Source organism: Gymnogyps californianus, chromosome 3, assembly GCF_018139145.2.
Source record: "Gymnogyps californianus isolate 813 chromosome 3, ASM1813914v2, whole genome shotgun sequence".
Classification (NCBI taxonomy): Eukaryota; Metazoa; Chordata; class Aves; order Accipitriformes; family Cathartidae; genus Gymnogyps; species Gymnogyps californianus.
This window is the reverse complement of record NC_059473.1, coordinates 89,400,426-89,422,071: the sequence shown is the minus strand read 5'-3', so window position 1 is coordinate 89,422,071 and position 21,646 is coordinate 89,400,426. Positions and strand designations below refer to the sequence as shown.

The 21,646-nt window shown below is 38.6% G+C and overlaps 1 protein-coding gene across 1 annotated transcript in view; it reads right to left on the bottom strand.

Moving 5' to 3' along the window:
- Window positions 1-21,646, bottom strand: part of ME1 (malic enzyme 1) — a 188,230-nt gene that overhangs the window by 62,436 nt on the left and 104,148 nt on the right. Inside the window, exon 6 of the mRNA XM_050893552.1 lies at window positions 19,150-19,253. Coding sequence (XP_050749509.1) covers window positions 19,150-19,253 — 104 coding nt within the window. The remainder of the gene's footprint in view (window positions 1-19,149; window positions 19,254-21,646) is intronic.

The following is a 21,646-nucleotide window of genomic DNA, read 5'->3' as shown; positions in this document are numbered from 1 at the left end:
CTAGGGATTCCTCCATGAGATTCCTGGTTGGGAGTGTGGATAGTGCTGTGAAAATAGTTACACCATTCAAACACTGCGAACAGAACTGAGCATATGCACTCAAAGCCAGCGTACAATGGCAGGCAAATAGGAGCTACTGAGTAGTATAAAGACTAACAATTCCCACACAGAGAAACCCTACAAATAACACCTCTGGAAGTCCATTTGTCAGCTTCCAGATGTTGTTTCTTACCCTTCAAGCATCAACAGAGGCTAGAAGCATCATGAAAGCTAGCATGCACTAGCCCAATGTGCCCAGAGTTGTGCTAAGTGTAGCACTCAGCAGCTAAACGTTTTCAAAGCTTGGCTTGAGTCTCCAGCAAAAATTCTGTGACACTGTGGCTTTCACTCTGTCCTACAAAAATCCCCTCATTAGCTCTCAGCTTTCATCTCTAGTCCAAGAAAATCTCTACTGCCCTTTTTGTAGTTTCAAAGTACTTTAAAAAACTTCTTAATTTTCTTTAAAAATTTTCTTCTTTATATCTTCTTTAATTTTCTTTTTAAAAGTTCTTTAAAGAACTTTACATGCTGGAATCTCATATTTTTCCTGATATTCTTGCAGTGTTTGCTTGATACAAATTTGAACATCGATCCAGTAAGTGTTGCTGTAGGGAACAGCCTTACCTTTGTGCCAAGAGACAGACAACTTGTTCTACTAGAAGTACAGGCTATACCCTAACCAGGACTATCTGGACCACACCTGATATCTGAAAAAACAGTTTTTCAAACGGCAACACTACAAACAAACTATATAATCCAGGTTTACATTAACACTGAGAACAGCTCCTCACCATATGGCACCATACAACGTGAAAAATACGTACTTCTCTCAACAAAGCCAAAGCTCACAGAGAACAGAATAGTTCCAGTTAGAAGGGACCTACAACGATCATCTAGTCCAACTGACCACCTCAGGGCTGACCAGAAGTCAAGGCATATTATTAAGGGCATTGCCCAAAAGCCTCTTAAACACTGACATAATGTATTTCTTTGGTCCAAGGGACAGCTAGGAAAGAGAAAGAAGCATGTTTAGTGCAGAAGTAAGGCTGCACAAAATTTAATGTTTAGCTGGATCCTTTTAAACACATTAGCTCTGCATGTTGCTACTTGGCCAGAGCAGACCTAACCGGGAGAGACCTAGCAAGCTGTGAAAAAGGGGGCTGCATCCCAGACGTTAAGACCAGATGGTCATGACATGGAAAACAGGTGAGAGCTGTCACTGGAAAGGAGCAGCTACACATACAAAAAGAGGAAAAAAGGCATGTGGAGCAAACCTGACTTTCTCAAATACATTCACATCTACTTACAGCACAACTCACTGATAATGATCACATTTGACCATAATTTTATGTTGGAGCATCAATGTTCAAGTAATATTATATATCAACTATATAAGTGCTCCCCAGGTTTTCACTTTTTATTTTTGTTTAGTAGTAGGGTATGTGACTACAAATATTTTAAAACTAAGTACAACAGATTTGGAATTGTACCAGCAAAATTAACAGTACTGTAGGAGCAGTCCTTGGGACAGTAGGATACGTGGCGAAAGTCCCAAGTCAGTATTCACCACACAATCTTTTTTTGGATATTTTGCAGAGTTTAAATCATAAACAGATGTTTGTGGAAAGAAACTGTCTCCTCTTTCTTACATACAATGTATTAATCACTCTAAAATAAGACTATAAAGATAATATCTTGCTGAATCCTTAGTACTTCGCAAGGTTACTAAATACTTCATTTACATCCCGTTTGGGACACAGCTTAAGAAGCAAAATTTGAGATGTTTCAGTGATCTATAAAAACAGTTATAAAAACTATTTAAATATTTATACTCTCGAGGCTGACAAAAGGAACTGAAGCCCCACCATGCTGAATGGTGGCAGAAGAAAGAATCTCTGCCTTCAAGGGCTATGGGTCCAAAGAAAAGAAACCATCCTGTGCCCTTCCTGAGACTGAATATACAAGCAAATTAGTTTGAGAAAGAATTAATACAATTTAGTTATGTTATGACATTCCTTTCTTATTTTTATTGGGAACAGTGATAGCAAGGAAGTGGTAAAGAAGCTGAAAAGCAGTAGTTGTTGCTTATCATCTGTTTATCCCTTACTAAAAGACTGGGAAGGGTGGGACCTGTGCTGTGCTATGACAGAGCCAGCCAAGGAACCAAGGCTGTGGGACATATCACAGCCAGCAAGAGCATGACGGAGACAGCAGAAGTTAGGAGATCACGAAATGATGTAACTAAATAACAAAACCAATACTTTCAGAAAACCTCAGACTCAGAATCACAAATCAACAATCCAGAAGGATATGAAGGAGGGAACAGCAGTGACATAGCAGGATTAGAGATAATTATAGGTAAGAACAAAAATGGGTAAGAACACAGGCAGGATTAGGACTGAACAAACCTCTCCAGAGAGAAGTGGGCAATAGAGGAGGAAGCAGAGTTGGAACTTACAAAAGTCAATCAGGAAGAAAAGTCAACAGGATGAGATATCACTGGTAGAAGGCAGCTATAGGAGGTAAGCAAAACCAGAAATATAGACAGACAAAAAATGTGGAATGAGTGAGTCAATGGAAAGTTGCAGACTGTTGCTACATGCAAGCAAGCATTTCAGAACCCTTAGGTCTCATTTCCACACCGACTTAAAGTTCAGGCACTGCTCGGACTGCAAAGCTGCACAATATTTTGTGCTAACCAGCTGCAGTAGATGGTCTGCTGCAGACAGCATGAGGATTCATTTTCTCATTTACCAGTGAGGTAGGGCACGTTGTGTTAAGCAAAGAACGTCCACGCCACATCACAAGAGACAAGGTTATTGTCTTTAACAGCTTCTTGCCCCTGGGGAAGGAAAAATTCAACCAGACCACAAATAATTGTGCCATGACATTCAAAACCTAACTAAGGTCTATACCATATTAGGGGAAAAAATATGCAATTGGTCATTCTGCCATCAGCTGCTCAATCAGGAATGCCTGAATCCACAAAATCTGGCAATTTACTTTTTTTTTTTGGATGCCTTCACTATTTTTAATCCACAGCATTGCTGTGATAGAAGTTGCAGTCATTTAGTGGTGGTGTAGTTCATTCACTCATAATGGTCCCTACAGTCAGGAATCTCAGCTATCATTTAATAGGACAAAAAGTATAACCCACCGGTGGTCCTCTCACACAGCACATGGAAGAGCAAAGCATATAAAAAGAAAATAGCAGATTTTTCCCATCTCCTATTACATCCTCCTTCTGAGGATATGACAGTCATGCCTGTGTTAAGAGTCTCAAAGTGACACTTCTGAGCAGCAGAACGCTGGACTTAATTACCTAACAACTAAATAAGAAAAACAAACATTAAGCTTATTATAAATGAAGGAACATAGGTTACTGTAAATGTGATATTTAAAGAAAGCTTCAACCACAGGCACAATCTGAATCCAAGTGTCAGGCACTATAAATGAAGAGTGTCCCTAGCATGGATGGTAGTTAAGTTTACAACTATTATAAACTGCATAACATTTTACAATGATAAAAGCAAACTAAGCCAGGTCTATTTTGGTACCATCAGCACTGCTCAAATCTTCAAAATTAGTTCATAGCACTGTCTTGCCTTGTAACTGACAAGTGGGCAGCATGCTAGCACTTGTTTTCTGCCTCCTACTTCTCCCAAAAGTCAGTCCCTTTTATTTTCATAACATTGTACTACAAAAAACTGCCTAAAATTACAAGCATTTTCTTTTTTAATGAAAATATTTACAATACAAATGGAATTGCTTTCCATTCCAGCCATTCTTATCTAAAGGAGATATTTACTACTGTTTGTACACACACTGACGACTCAGCTTCTTTGTGCTATACATCCATATTTGACTTCTAAAATTGGACACAGGAGTGGAGTTTGATGCCTTCCATAAAAAACACTTTTTTCTTTGTGAAGAAGCAAAAGTCGGCCTTGGCCATTTCTCTCAGAATGATTCAACAGCTCCAAAGTCACTTCTGTAACCCAGGAGAAGAAATGCAATGGAAAACACCTAAAAAGCCTGGGCAGTTTAATTAACGTTCATTTTTCATTTTTAAGTTCTATCTTATAGAACTGGGCATTTGTTTAAAAGTCTCTTCAAACTTCAATTACATATTTATCACCTTGCTTAGTTTATATCAGTGCAGTTAAATTATATACCTGAAACCCAATTAAAATACCTATATGCAAAACAATCGTTTCAATGACTCAAATACTAAGGCACAGAACATTACTTAAAACCCCCAGCCCCATGAGCAATATCGCTATGTTTATCAGCCAAAAAAAGTAACTTAGGTAGATTTTCCCTTTTTTTTTTCCCAATCACAGTAGGATTTCTAACAAAGAAGGAAGGCAAGGTGACAAAAATGAGATAACATTCAAAAACTAGTATATAGTACAGTGTGGCAGTACTTACTGAAGCTGAAACTAGTTTAGTGTGTTCTTTGAGCACAGACTATGTTCTTTGTCAAGAATCTGTTTTGTCCCATGTTCTGTGAAGTGGTTATTTGACATTGCCTCTGCTCCTTAAAGCTAAACCTGCTGCCAACAAGCCTCAACTGAGAAAACACTATAGCCCCAGTAACCTTTTCAACTGCTTAAGTGCATATTAACTCCTTGTTCTCAACCATCTGACCTCCTGCTCCCCAACACAGAGTAGAAAAACCTGTTTTAGCACCTAATTCTAAAACAAAAATATGTTGTGCAGACACTTGAGTCCTAGGATACGCAGCCATTTCCTTGTCTTCTACTCTCAAGTTTTCTCTATAACATGCTTTTATACCAACAGCTGCAATTACAAACCCCGCTATTCTGGTATTTCGTAATACAACAAAAGCCCAGAGAAGCAGAACAATGGCTACAACACCTCCTGTGGAAGAAGAGGTTTTCCACCAATGCTGCATATTTGCAGAAGGCCCCTTGAGTTCAATGAGGGCGTATGGGGATTGACTCCAAGGAAAGTGACAAGATTTTCTTTACGAAGTCACTGTAACAGGAATATTGTTGAATATAATTTCAGGACAAAGTATGGCAATTTCTTTCCTGTGGGAAAAAAAAAAAAAGAAGTCTCTTGGAAGTCCACATAAAAATCAAAATAGGGGTTTCTGGACACCTGGGCAAACTCAAAATGATTCTAAGCAAACCTCTTTTATATATGCTGTAATGTTGCTATTCTTCATGTACAAAATTTAGTGTGTCTCCATAACATTTAATATATTTTTTAAAATAAAGCAAGTAAAAAATGCTACAGTGTATTTTGATATTGATCAAATCTACCTTTTAAAATGTCCCAATTCATTAAAGTTTGTGTTTAATATTAAGGAAAAAAATATGAAATAATATTTAGCCCTACAAAAAACCTGTGTTACTTAGTAAACACGAAAATTGCATTCAGACCAAACGAACTTGGCTCCAAGTCTAAATTAGAGGTCTTAAGAACGCACTGTTCTCTGCAGCCCTGTGTTTGACTTCTATTAACAGTCCAATCTAGATTTCTTAATTTGTCAGCATGTCTGCTGAAAAGGCAGGTCTTGTTTAAAAACCATGTATCCCACACTCCCAGCAAATTAACAATAACAACAACAAAGCCACGTAGCCCGCCTCTATCTCAGTTCTCCTTCCTGTGCCAAAGACCAGCATCAAAGCATACCTGCTTATAGAGCTCAAAGGAGAAGGCAACTGGGACAAAAGCAAAGTGGTGCCAGTTCTTACATCCAGAGACCGACGCACAGGAGCCGCCTGCTCAGATGGTGGTGTCTGCTAATGCAATCAAACAGCACAGCTGCAAGTAACTGATTCATTCAGGTAGAAAGCTTGCTGAAAATGCACAGTGGATGCTATACATCGCGATTCCCTCATTAGTTTTATTTTGGATTTTTTGCAAACAAGTCACTCAAATGTCCTTAGGATAGGGGCCTGCAGCATTTGAAGGTGGTGCTGCTACCAGGTGAGGATACTTCGCAACTGAATCTGACATCAAGATCATATCCCGTATTCCTCATGTATATTATTTCAAAAGTGGCCATCATGCGGCAACCAGCATATGCTGGCATTTTAGCTAAGAGCAACAGATGAGCAGCTGGTTCCCATTTTGAAATCTGATTTGGAAAATATACAAAACCAGCTGCACTCAGTTCTCTTATCCTGAAAATACTGTTCTTTAAAAATATTTTCCATCTATAATTTACAGCTTCTATACTTTTCTGGTGAAGAAAAAAAAAACAATCCCTAACACTGTGTAGTCTGGCTTAAGCTGAAAAATCACTTTTTTAATACAAATTTAGAATCATTAGCAAATTTAATAAAGCACTTCTTTGTAATTGTTATGACATTCTTAAATCAGCTGGTATAAATGTGAAGGATCAATGATTTAACTAGCTTTTTTTCCAGTATAAATTCAGTAGAATCACTCAGTCCCACAGCTGAAGAAATGTTGTATTACAGAAGTCAAACACATGCTCAGATCATAATCAATTTTTCAGAAGAAAAGATTAATCAAAGCCTTTTTAATAAAAACTCAATACTGTAAAAAGATCTCTAAATGTCTGGACTATTATGCTCAGCCACAGAAATGGACTCCATAGGTTTTCAGGTGACTCCAGGGCTGACAAATGCAAAAACTCTAACAAGGCAGGCTTTCTATTCTGCATCTACCAAAAGAAGCTAAAAAAAAGAAAAAAATTTAAAAATCCATTAAATTTAATGGTGCGGGACCAAAGTATATGTAAGCAAGTGGACTTAAATATTATTGCTAATATTTGAAGATTCTCATAGTTCGTTAAAGCATGTGAGATATGACATTACTGTGAGAACTGTAGTATTTCAGGGACTTGCACCACAAGTGTTTTCTATCCTTAAGTATGGAACCACAAACCCAGGTGACATCTAGGCAAAAAATAAGCTGGTTAAACATTTTCAAAGCTTGTACAGAACCTAAAATTAATAAAATACAAGTTTAATTATATGTGGCAGTTAATGGCTTATTAAAAGAGCACTATTTTTTCCTGCATTTTTTCTCAATATGCTTTCAGATTTGCAGACTCTTCTGATATTAATAACTATCATTACAACATTTCAGTTTATCTAACAGACACAAATAAGCTTGCTCCTATTCATATGTTTTGTAAAAGGAAAAATAACTCTGGTGCATCTTCACTGGATCAGAGCTCTATCCCGAGCAAGAGCAATGATTCCAAATATCTATTCCATTAAGGTCTTTAGAGAAAAAAAAAAAGGGGGGGGGAAGGAATTTACTTTTAGCAGTAGGAATTAATCACAAAGCAATTATAATAAAATGAATTTTATAGTATCATTTAACTAAATATTTGCAGAAATAATATCTTCTATGATTCTGTGATCCTAGAAGAAGGTTTAACTTCTTCTAGCAGTATTTAACTCCATTTTTATTAAAATGTGCATAGTTCATTTTCAGCAAACCCTGCCAGCAATCTCTTTCCAGTAGCCATTTTGGCTTCCTACAGACCAGCAAGCAGATGAATGATTAACTTTGATAGTAAAATCCACCAAATTCTGAAATAAAGTTAGCCAATTAAGTGATACTTCTCTCACCGTTTCCAAAGTATAATGTTTGAAACAGACAACTTTCTGGTTTTGTACTAAGCTAAATGCCATTTTTAGAAGGAGAAATATCAAAGTAATGCTGTGCCGGAGATAAAACAATGAAGAATTTCCTTCTGCAAGAGCCAATGCATGGAGAGCAGTAGAAATTCTTCCCCCTAATTATTAGCAGGATCTGAAAGAGTAAGGGATTTGGAGAAAAAGATCTTTGAATCACTGAAACTCCAGTCTATTTTTCAAAATGTGTTCCTTTTTTCTCTCACATACACCCCCGGTTATATAAAGATGACCTACCAGATAACTATTATCTGCTTCTGGGGACACAATCAGCATCCCTTGGAACTCCAGAAATCTAGTTATTCAAATAACCTCACTTATAAAATCACAAAGAGCTTTTGTAATTTTGTTATTAAACAAAGACATTAGCTAAACAGATTACATGATTTATTCAGATGTTGTTAGCACTGGCACCACTGTGGGTGTCAATGAAGTGTCAGTTAACTGCACTTACATATGGTAGTGGGTCTGAAGTGTCATATTGCATTTTTCAGCCATTTCCAGGCTAATATTTTTTACAGCGGTGTATAAACACTAGTGATTGCTAATGCAGAAATAAGATGTGTATCCGAATTTCAAAAAGTGTCAAAAATTCTGTGGATACCAAATACTGTCTCCTTACCTCTAGATTAAATAAAAAGACAATGAATCAGTGAAATAAATTAACTGCACGATCTTGCAATTAAAAGCAGCAGTCTTTAGCTCCCTTCAATTAAGCAAGCTCTCAGTATGCCTTAGTGGCATGAAATGGTATAGAGAGACTGCAGGATTAAAAGGAGAGAGGCAGTTCTAAGCATTCAAAACAAGTCAGGTGCAAAATCTGCATGCAACCTCTAATTTTTGGTAAAACTATATCCATACGAGAAGTTGGTCAGCGATAGCGGTATAGGTGGAAGGCTACCCCAAAGGATATTTAGGGTTCTCTTCTATTTGCTATAGTCTTCCTGTGCAACACTAGGAAGGTCACTCAGAGCCAGAGTCTTCTAGCACCTAGAGATACAGATAGATATTGGGGCTTGATGTAGATGCTCAAACACAGGAACCTAGTGCCATCCGAGACACTCCGGGGTATCCACAGCACCCGCACAGAGCTGGCAGATACGATTGAGGACGTGTAGGACAACTAAGGTACCTGGACCAGCAGCTGAAGGCCAGACAGGGTATGACACTGGACCCCTATGTTGAGGCAACTGGATTGTGCCCAAGAGGACATCTAAATCCAATTTTGTCATATAATGCTCTAGTTCCCACGTATAAAAGGGGAAAAATTTTACTCTGCAACAGCTTTAAGGACTATAAAGAGCCCAGACTGATGGAGAATGCAGTAATAGATACTGGATATGTTTATTATACTGAAAAGACATGGAAAAAGTCTCTAAGTTGGATGTTCTTGACACAGAAGATACTTCATTTAAGATACTCTATATTATTTTTAAACAGATCATGCTTACTGATACTGATAATGTATACAACTCCAGAATTCAGTTCTGACATGCTTTCAGATGCTAGTCCCAAATCCCTGGCAGACAGTTCATATCACAAGGTTTGCACAGCTGAAAGACTAATATGGTCATAATCTCAGGATACGGTTAAATACTTGCATTTTACAAGTCAGCATTTAAATCCACAGCTAAGCACCAAAAAAGAAGTATCCCGATTTTCAGAAATGCCATATGTCCACACTTCAGTAGGCTATATTGCTATGTAAGGACATAACGATTACTACTGCAGATTCTAGGATGGACAGGGAAGCCACTGAAGTTTCCATCACAATTTCCTGGAAAGACTGTACAAAAACTTGTTTGTGAGCCCTTGATTGTAGTGAGTGCTCTGTCTCGCAACAATCTCAAGGAGCGTGGATAATTAAATTCTGGGAATACTGTGGTTTGTCTAATCTGGGAGTACAGTTGTTTGTCTAATGTCACTACTGATTTTTAATACAGTGATGACAATGCCTACAAGAAAAAACTTTTGATACTCAGGTATGAAAAAATCTAAAATAATTTACTTCAGTTCTAGGATATCCACTGAAGATCCATGGCAATGTATCTATTCTCTCATGCTAGGTTTTGCTAAAAAAGGGTACAACTATAGCGAAAAACAGTATAAAAATACAGTTATACGGCAACTTGCAAGTATCTGACATACCAAACAGCGAGCCATGACAGGTAAAGTAACAAATGCAACTTAGACTGAAATAAATATTTGATATGAGCATATATGCACTATACATTAGGATATCTAATCAGAGACAAGCGATACACAAGCACCACAGTAGCATCCGAAATCTAAAAGCATACCATATGAAAAACAGGACAGAAACAGGTGAGAGAAAGGCCTGTGCTGAGCTGGGGCTGCCCATGTCATGGGGACAGAGTAAGTTCCCCTCAGCGTCGCCTCCTGATGCAGACACTACCATGGGATGAAGTTCCTCGGGGACGCTCAAGGACATTGCACCCTGCCCCAGCAAGATGTTAGTAAAAAGGTCCTTGTCTCCAGTTACAGCTCCCTAACCCATGTCAAAAGGTTTAAAAATAGTGGCTAACATATTGATATAAAAACATTTACAGTGTTACAACACTTTTTTCCCCCCCTTTTGTATCACCTGAATCTTTTAGGGTCACTCACTGATGTTGTCCACCATTAATGTCAACAGCAGGTCATGATTATATTTATTTCATCAGCACAGATGCAGGTTTACTCAGTAAATCAGCAAAGGAACTAAGAAGGTATCACGGACTCTATTTGGAACAAAGCAAGACAGTTTTCTGGCAGAGCCTGTGTTGGCCTGTTGCTTTGCCAGGTGCAAGTGATAAGGGATCATTTAAAAATAACTAAGAACAATGTATATTTCTATTCTCTGTGTAAATTCTAAACAAAAAAATAGAAAGTAGGTAATAGCCCAGGTTATATAAAAATTATATCTTCAAAATTATGCCTGCTGATCTACAGTTTTCCAGCATTTCTGCTCAGAATTATAGCCAAATGAACAGAGACTCTGAAGATGCAATTCCTTAAAGCATTTAATCTTTCAGTCACATCTAATAACTTCCCTTTGCCACACTCATACATTTGTTCCAAATTCTGTCAGGTGTATGAATTATTACATTTTTAGCTTAGTCCAGTCAAATAATTTAACAAAGTGATGTGTTAATAACTGAAAATAAAAATTCTGTTTTATTGCTAAATCAGCCAGTGGCAAAACAAGTTAGTAACATCCGAATGATGATTAGATTATGTCAGTGATATTTACTAATGGCTTATTATTTGTAGGCAACTGGGCACCAACAATGTTTATAATCCATAGCAGACATAAAACAAGGGAATTACTCTTAGGATACATTACACAACTGCATTGCTCCAGACAACAACTGACACTTGGGTGGTGGTGTTTTTTTAGGTCCCACCGAACTCATGGGGAAGCTTTTAGATGTTCTGGATCTGGTCAATTCATGCACCCTCCTGAGCAGTGGATCAGTTCTGCTTAACTAAAATGCAGTGGCCCCACCAGTCCCTGGGTCTGCAGCAATGACTCCACTACATCCCCTATATCCTCTTAAATATTTTGTGTTCTATAGTTTACATTTTATCTGGTAAATGCTGTTTCCTTTAAAAGGAGAACTGACCCAGACCCTGACATCAATGTTTCGCATTACAGAAACTGCACTGCCTGAAACATTCTTCTAACATGAAGCACAATGGAGAAAAATATCTGCAGTCTCAGGAGCCTGGGCAGGATTGCAATATCCAAGTTTTCTTCTTACCCCTGTGATACTTATTCTGTGACAGAAACAACCAGATTTAACTCTAAAAGTTGTACTCAAGCAGGAGATCAGGAAATTCAGACTACCAACTGTTTGATTTATGTCATCTACCCAGACGGTCAACAAGCCATTTGTTAAAAACATCTCGTAACTGGCACATATGCCTCAGAGCATGCAGGGAAAGGAGAGATCTAAGTCTTTCCTAGCTGGGAGATGACCATGGCCCTGGGTTGGTCCAGGCCCTCTCATACAGGGCAGGATTGGTTTGGGCAGGGTAGGACTTCTAGGTCAGTCCAGGAGGATATCATTGACTCTGGCCTCAGCAGTACCTGCTGCCTTCTGCCCTCCCGCAGCAGGGCTTTATTTTACCAGCAAATCTTAGGCTACCAAAGTCCTGCTGCTGTTGGCGTCCTGCAGCCCCAGCCTGTGAGCTCCAGCAGAGGCACCCACGGGCACGGGCTGATCCGCTGCCATGGATCAGGAATCTCAGGTGGGAGCAGGTGCAGTTCGGGTGGGATACTGCGAGTAAAGCACAGCAGTGTCGCTGTCTGGTAGGGGTAAAGGACCAGGGAGGGATGAAGCACTGAGGTACCCAATCCCATTAGCCAGACTGACAGTGAATGAAAGTCTTCCTGAGAGTTGAAATCTAGGTAGAAATAATGCTTGACTTGTAATGGGAGAGAGACAGAGCTGGGATAAGAGGGACTGATATCTTATTACATTCTGATGTGAACTGCAGCCAAAAATTTGATATTTTACTTTACTAGAGTTTCCAAAGGAAAAAAATAAATTAAGAAACTGCTGCTTCTGACAGCCTGGAAAACTACTACACTTCTGTAACAACAATATAAAACTTGTTAAAATATTACACTCGTACCAATTATTCAAATAAATCAACATTCACTCCATTTACAATACAGTTGCACCAGCTAACTTCTGTTGAGAATCCTGCCCACCATTTGCTGGAGCTATAAAAGAGGAGGGAAAGTAACGGAGATTACCCAGGCCTTTTCCATTTGAAAAATCCCTTCTTAAAATAGTTTGGAGAAGAAAAGCCTGAGAACAGCGTGTTCTTCACTTGTTGGGTTTTGAATGACTGCAGCAAGTCTGGGACATAGCTGAGCGTTATTAGAACATGGATACATCCAGTTCTGAGCTCCAGAATCAGTTTTGGTACAAGAGGCATATTAAAAATACCAAAAATATTCCCCCACTCTATCTTGTCCCACAAAAACAAAACAATAGCCTTCCCCCCAGTACTGTGTTTGAGGATTTCATTATTTCTTGTTTTCTTTAAGGGGTGAATGAGGTTTTACTTCTTCAAGGCTCCTCTGCTGATCTTTGCTAAGAATTTCTCTAAGGTCTCACATTACAAACAATAATAGGACTCTTTCCACAAATAAACTTGATGTCATTAGGGTCTGTCTATCCTGCTATGATTTTGCTTCACTGACAGATTCACTTTTCCCTATGCCACTTACTGTGTCTGAAAAGTTTGTTAAGCATGTATTTGTAACATTTCCAGCAATCAGATATAATTTAACCACCAAATGAACCAGCAGGAAAGGGAAGAAAAGGGGTACAAGGCACCAAATAACAAAAAGAAAGATTGCTTGCCTACATTCTTCTTTCTGTGATGTATTGTTTATAAGGATATTCATACCGGGGGTGAACTAATTAACCTGCTCCCCCTTACCTAATGGAATATACAGAAGTAGATGCCTTCTACCCAGTCATCTTTCCTCCATCTCAGAGTCCTCTGGATTTGGCAACTGAAGGAGCAGCAAATGCGCACACAATCATCCCATCTCAAAAACCATACTACAGCAACGTTGCTTCTCTTTTTCCCCTACATAGGCAGGCAAGGACAATTCCAAGCAGGGTACCCCACTAGGCACCACGGCCTGGTTCAGGGTTCCCTAACAAACTTCCTAGAGGTGGCATCATCTGTTGAAAATTTAAATGTTGCAGGTGAAAATAGTTACAAGTCGTCATGGTTAATCACAAAATTTGAAGATTTTCCTCAGGCAAACCATCACAGCTGCTTGAACTAGGATAAAAAATAAACCCTGCTTATCAAACTGAGTTTTCCTCTTCCACAACACTCTCCACTACCCAAAGCAACAGTCCCTGTTTTAAAACCACAATGTTTTTGAGTTTGAGGGCCTTTTTTAATAGGCAAACAACCTAAAGATCCTCCTGAATGGTTTTACCCTGTCAGTATAAAAGCAAAGTCCACCTGGGAGTCCAGGTGGGCAAGGAAGCCTGAGCCCTGGGATCAAGCAGTTTTAGGAAGAACACAAACACATCAATAACTGGAAATGAACCTCAGATGCAACCACAGGAAGGAACTGAGGGTAGGTTCAAAGAGCAATTGTAACTGCAGTCAAGGCAGTGTATGGGCTTCTGCCTAAGGACCCACCTTTCTCTAATCCCGCTGTCCACAGTGATCTTCGCTAGGAAGGTAATGTTCACTGAACGGTGGAAGGAGCAGGTAGTCATAGACTTGAAAAATTGCCTCATAGGGCCCAAGTCCCACTGAGGGACAAAATCTCTAAACAGAAAGATCTTCACCAAGTCTGCCATAGGAGGGAGTTGTTGCAGCAGTATTTCTTCCTGCACGCTTTCTGACAGCCACTTTAACTTGAAAAATATGGGAATGTATAGGCACGATATAAGTCTTGGTCTTGCACCATGACAGTGCAAAAGAGGCACCAATGTTCTTGCACTCACAATCTGTACTTGAACATAGTGTCAGAACCATTGTGTGGTCCAACCACTTCCTTAATGATGCACAGCTATAAGCACCTTTTACGTTGACTTCTTGCCAGTATATTCTCTTGCCAAAAGTAAGGGCTGTTTGAATTAACTAAGTTATTCACAAATTGAATTATATTCTAATGTAATCTACTAAATGAAAACATCTATTAAAATATTGGTGTATTTTTATTTTGTGGATATATTACTTCTACAGTTGTTCTCAGTTAGATAAACTGTACTTACCATAAAACACTGTTTTAAAGTAACGCGTGATGTGAAATGACACCCTGCTACCATCTGTGAATAATGTAATCAGGCAAATGTGGAATAATGACTACATCATGGTAATTTAGGACAGAACATACTGAATTACAATTGTCAGCAGCTTGGTTTATAGCTCACAAACTTGAGAAAAGCACAGCACATAAGAAAAGTAGGGAAGGATTTAATTAAAATATGATTACAGAAGAGAACATAAATGACACATGATATTACTTTTCAAGGGTCCACCACTATTATTTGCATCTTGAAGTGAAACTGAAAACTCACCATCACACACGCACAGAAAGATAATTCCAGTGATATAGGGTCGCTTTTACGCATCACAAGTCCATGGGTTTAGCTTATAACAGAAAAGTAATTCCATCCAACTCTTTGGGGTTGCGGTAGGTGGGCAAGGATATAACCTACAGGAATTACACCAGATTCCTTCCATTTACTGAAGTTTCCTATCTGTTCACAGATCAGAGGTGCAAGTCAGTATTGTCCCTCCCCAGTGTACAGTGCCTTCCATTGGGGATGGTCTGCAGCAGAAAGCAAGCTGGTAGGATGCTGTTGTTCCCTACTCCGGCATTTTTTGGAGGGGTTCAAGGTGGAGTTATCTTTACCAGATTTGTGAAAATGAAGTGTCCTTCAAATAAGGAAAAAATTTCCAGTATCTTTAAATCTACTTTTTGCATCAGAGAAGGAAATTCAAGTCCCTGTTATTAAAAAGGCGCTTTTTTTCCTCTCCCTTCATTTCTTGTTCCATCTCCATTCTACATATTTTCCCCTCAAGCACTGCCATAATCCCTTCACTGTTGTACATGAATACCTTTTGGCCATTGATACATTTCTCTTTGCATCATGGCAGGCAAGTTGGGAAGAAATAGGAACTGGAATAAAAAGGTAAGAGTTATTTCCTCTGGTTACACAGGAAGCCTTGGTGGATCGATCCCAGCTACCAAAGTTTTGTTTAGCAATCCCTCTCAGAGTTTCCTCTGTAAACATAGATATTTAAGAACAACTTGTCATTTGGAAAAATTTACTTCTCTGTATAAAATGTTTTATGACCCATTTCTCCATAGGGCAGAAACTTAACAAACATTTCTGAATTCCAGTTTGATTTACGTTCTTCAGTGATGAAGATAACTGTCCATTTTTTCTCATGTTATAAAACATTCCATTCCTTCCATTTAGAATATTCCTGTTCCCCTAAATTACCGCACTGACACAAAAGCAAGAAACACCTGGTAATGTCCAGAAAAATTATAGCACCTGCCCTCAGAGAGGGCAGCTGCTGGCACTGGTAATAAATAAACAAACAGATAAATGTATACATACCTAAATAAATAAAAGCTGCTCACTGGATTTATGTCAACAGAAATCCAGATACTTTCCATATGCTTCTGCCTTCCCACATCTGGGTAAAATCACATTGTACTAGTTCCATTCTGCTATGATAGCACACTGGTTACTGTACCAAAATCTTTCAGTAATGGATGGTTTAAGTTGTGGGGTTTTTTTTAAATCCTGACTCTTTCATAAATAATTTTGTTTCATAAGAAGAACTTTTGGGGGGTGAATAGCAGTGGAGGCTGAGAAGAGCAAAGTATTGTAGTTGATGAAACTATACCTTCATATGATACGCTTTTTTATAAAACATTTTCTTTATTACGCATCACGACATTTACTGTATAAAGGTGATTCAACATGAAACACTATAAATGATGCTTCATAAGCTTATAAAAATCTAGATTTTCAAAATTTAACAATCAATCAAGACAATATGCATGTCTAGGAAGATTCCCTGGAAGCCAATGAAAAGCCTGTACAAAGCGCACTGTCCTGTACAGCTGCCTACTCCTGCTTGTTCCCAGGCAGTGCTGCTAAAACCTGGCTCTCACTTCTATTAGCATTTGGCTGCTCTGGAGAATTATGAGGGTGAAAAAGATCTAAAATAGGTATTTAACATAGCTTTCCAACTTGAAAATATTTGTAATCACCTTAAAAGCCTGTCTTTAAATTTGGCTTATTAAAAATACATGACAGCCTTGTGCTTTACAATGTTCGTGGTTTTGTATGTCTTGGAGATGAATACTCCATGGTACTGAAAACACAACACATTTCCCCAGAACTTCTCCCATTCTCAGAATTGATTAGGCAATGCTAAATAAGAAAGCCTCTTCTGGAGTACCATGGCAATAACTAACAATAAATATGACTAACCTAAAATGTAACAGACCAAATATGCATCTAAGATCAGCGAAGCAAATACTCCCTTTGTGGAACAGCCAGCAGAAGGCTAAGAAAAGTGAAAAGAGGAAAAACATAAGAGAAACTTTCACAAGGAAAAGATAACTAGCATTTAACCAAAGTATACAATTACCTAGATCACCACAATGGCTGGCAAGGGAAAGTAATACACGATAAAGCAAATCATGACCTGCATCTCTAACAGTCAGACCCACCACACCAGAATCAGCTGCAAGTGCTGAGTCTGCCAGCAGCATGCTAAACACAAATTTGAATTTAGAAACATATGAAATTATTGAGCAAATGGACTTGATCTTGACTTAACTACATCACTTTTCCCTTCACCTTAGCAAATGAGTATCATAATCAATATAGATGTCACACTACAGCCAAAACAATTCACAAGTAAACCACACAAAGTTTGAATTATAATTTGTAAGTTGTGCTGGTTTTGGCAGGGATAGAGTTAATTTTCTTCATAGTAGATAGTATGAGGCTATGGTTTGGATTTGTGCTGTAAACAGTGTTGATAACACAAGGATGTTTTAGTTACTGCTGAGCAGTGCTTACACAGAGTCAAGGCCTTTTCTGCTTCTCACACCACCCCACCAGCGAGTAGGATGGAGCTGCACAAGAAGTTGGGAGGGGACACAGCCAGGACAGCTGACCCCAACTGACCAAAGGGATATTCCATACCATAGGATGTCATGCTCAGCATATAAAGCTGGGGGAAGAAGAAGGAAGGGGGGGACATTCAGAGTGATGGTGTTTGTCTTCCCATGTAACCGTTACGTGTGATGGAGCCCTGCTTTCCTGGAGATGGCTGAACGCCTGCCTGCCGATGGGAGGTAGTGAATGAATTCCTTGTTTTGCTTTGCTTGCGTGCGCGGCTTTTGCTTTACCTATTAAACTGTCTTTATCTCAACCCACGAGTTTTACTTCTTTTTTTCAATTCTCGTCCCCATCCCGCTGGGAGGGGGGAGGAGTGAGCAAGCGGCTGCGTGGTGCTTGGTTGCCGGCTGGGGTTAAACCACGACATAAGTGCTCCACTTTAAACATGAAATAAATGACACCATTGTAGCCCATGACAGATTTAGCTGAGAACCAAGTGATCTTTCAGAAGGTCAAGCAAACACAAATTGCTCAAAATTGCTCAAAATTATAGAGTTTTAAAGATGTTTAAGTAAAAAGAGCCTGTCAACCAGACCTTCAAACATTATTGAGATAATCTTCTGCTTGACTCTGATGATTTCCTTCAGTATGAAGAACTGTGGTTCATTTTAAAGAAAGGGTGAGTTAGGGAATACATTAAGTTAGAGATTCTCAAAACGTGGTCCACAGAGCAATTTCTAATGCTCTGAACCTTTTATTAGGAGGGTGAAAATGCATCAGTTTTCTCTGAAAGGGAATACTTAGAAGAGGAGCAAACAATTACAGGGTAGAGCCAAACCAGCAACTTCCATAGCAAGATTACGAACAAGGGAGTGTCAGCCAAGTGGGGGTGATGGGGAAGAGTATAGTAACACATGAAGGAATACGTACTTCAGGCATGGGAATTAATACTACCTGCTTGCCCAAGTTTCTTTTACACAGGAACCAGGGCAGGAAGAACAGAGGTTGTGCACGTCCAGGTGAGGTCCCAACATGGAGTGAAAATGCAGATCAGGCACAAACCAAGACTGAGGAGCTGGAAAGTATTTCCAGGTCCCACAGCTCAGCCCCAGCTTTGGGATGCAGATGCAGAAAACACATTCTGCTAAGGATCCTGGCACTTGGGCTATTTTAGGTATACACATTGAATGCAGGGCTGGAACTCCAAATATTTTAACAAACAAGGAAAATATGAGCAAATGTGTTATTTGACATGTGAGAAGAACTATTTTATGCATCATGTTTTAATAATAAATTTAACTGCTTTCTGTATAGGAAAAAAAGAAGCAAGAGAAAGAGCTAACTTGGTATAGGTCCATACCATGACATATAAAACCAAAACATTGAAAGCTTAGTCCTGTCGTGGTTTTGGTGGGGGCAGAGGCAGGAGTTGCCAAGTATGATAGCTTCTTTCAGGCTGCTGACATCTCACACATGAAATCACAGAGACAGAGAAAATCACGTAGGCACAGTGCTAGGCATAGAAAATTATTAGGCAAATACTTAACAATCCAAATCTCAAAAAAAAGACTGAAAAACTAGTTCACTCATCTCAAGGTGAGTTTTAGCACTCATGCAGTGAATTCATAAAACTGCAATATTAAAGGCAGATAGTTCAGGCAGTTATAAACTTATACAATACTATGCTTAAAATAAAAATGATCAGAAACCTAACAAGTCCGTCTTCCTTTCATAAGCTACTGACCTTTATTTCTCCCAAGATGAAGTTCACAGTGGAATTCACCAATGAATGGCACAGATATACCACATACCTTGAAGTTACAGCTTCCATGAATTCATCAAGAAGATCATCGTAGGCTTGACCTCTGATTCTCTTGTGTCTCAGCCCAATATACAAAGGATCTTTCAGCAATGCCTGTTAAAAAAAAATAATGTTTGAACTATTACGTGAGCAAGTTACACTAGCACACTCTAAGTTAGTAAGAAGGGGACAACAATACAGTGTTTGAGGATTAACCCAAGCATATGAAGTACATATCCATTTATCCACATCTATATAAAGACTGAAGAAATGCAACAAAGAGATTAAAGAAACACCCTTTTGTATCAAGGAAAAGGGATACCCTAGTCTCAAAGGAAGTGTATTGTTTCCAAGTGAAAAAGTTTATTCTGGGAAGTCATATTTCAAAACTATCTTTGAAAGCTTTAGTTAGTACTTTTCTCTTTTTCCTTTACATTTTCTTTACTTTTATCATCATGTTTCACAAAATCTCTCCCAGAGTCCATAATTTTAACTGTGTTGATGAGGTGATATTCAGAAAATGTGCTGCTTTCTAAAATTCAATATGCCAAAACATAACGAAGCTTTTGACCTTTTCCTTCCAAGCTACTAGAAGGTCTTTTTTTGGTCTGATGTATTTCCAAATTATAACTTACAAATTACTAAATGTGTTCAAAGTGTTTTGCAATCACTTTTGACAATTCACTCCAGCTACAGCAATTCCCCAGTCTCAACACTTTCACTGGCTCTCCCAAGAACTCTCATATAAAGACACTCTGCTATTATTTTTCACAGGCCTCTGAAAATGAGTAAGTTTATTTCTCCATTGTATCTAGCGTGGAATCCTCCCACACATGCCCAAACAGCTTGCAGAATCGGTCAGGAGCTTGACTAAACATTTTTCATCCAAAAATAATTTGCAAAACCAACACGGCTGCAGAAGCTTGTACACCAGCTTCAATCAGGAAAACATCATAAAGAAAAATAGACCACCTCTCCTTCCAGGAGAAAGCCTTCAATGTACAACACGAAGTAACAAGGCTGGAAAGCTTGCTCAGCCTGCTTCAGGCTGGGAATCAGAAATCTGATTTCTGTATTTTAGAAAAATGCCTAAATTCCCTTCACAGCTTTTCTGTGTTGTAGAACTGAAAAATCCTTTGGGTCACAAGCCCCAGTTGGAGACTGATTTGAATCAGTGAGAAACTTAAAACCTTTGGTGGTATTCTGCCTCCTCAGGGAGTATCCTGATGCAGACCTACAGATAGAGGTGTTTGTCTCTCCCTCACTTTTCTCTCCACTTCCATAAAAAATTAAAGATACCAGATTAGAATGTTTAAAAAATCAATACAAAAATTCAGCAGGATTAAAACCTGATTTTTCTAAAATTGTTGCTAAATTCATCACCACTTCAAAACAATTTCTAATACATTGCTTATAGACTTTCAGAAGTTGTTAGTTCAACTGTTTGAACCAGTGAACAAATAAAGCTCAAAACTGAAATTACTTTGTAAATGAAAGTGAAGTCATTATGTTGTAAGCATTTTATTTGTTCCGTTCAACAATTCTATGTAGTGTTCACATTTAAGTAGCATATTCTTTGGCTGAAATAATTTTACCTGTGTATTTAGATTACTCTAAGTATTCTAGCAGCAAAATAAAAATCATAATTATGTACCTATTCCAGATACTGTGGGAAAAACTGGCAAGAGCTTGATGTGCGGTACCTTCCAAAGTAATTTTCTCTTTTGTATCCTCTTCTTTTTTTTATATAATCATGTCCAATTTTGTAGTCAAGAACTATTTCTGGAATTATTTTTTCATTTCCATTTTGAGTTTGCGTAGGTATTTAAAATGACCTCAGGCAAATCTGACAAATCAAGGCTAATTTTATTTCTCTGGGACATAAATCCACAGGAATTGCAAATTAACTGTTTAGCAATGTGAAATCTTAAGACAAGTTTGGAAACCCCATGGGAGTTGCCTGGAGCTTCCCACCAGACTGAGCACGCAAGGTTGGAAAGCAGAACTGCCAAGTGGCAGGAGCCTCCGTCAGGAGCACTGCAGTAGGACTCAGAAACAGCAATCTCATTTCTAAAATCCCATTGCCGCAGCTTTCCATGCCAGCAGGCTTCTGCTACTCCCTGTCCTGTGCAAGCATACCGCATGCTCCATGGTCCAATTCAGCGTAACTTATCCCCTTTCCCATTCCCGTAACTCTTCTTCCTAAACTGATTTGCTCTTTTAACATACTGCCACAAGCTTTTTATTAAACAATGTCTGTTTTCTTATTTTGCAAAACAATGCTCAAAATGAAAAAAAGAAAAAAAAACCCAAACCAACTTTGGTCCCTTTATTTTTTAAATTCTGAAGACATGTTTCCAAAACACTTCGTGGCCAGACTGAGTCATGCTGACTCCTTCAAGAAGCCAGCTTAAGTTGGGCAGTGATGCTGTGAAAGTTCAATAGAAACAGGCGTTCACAGTTATGCTGTTTAAAAAGTGCTAAACAAGCCACGGGTCTGCCTTGAA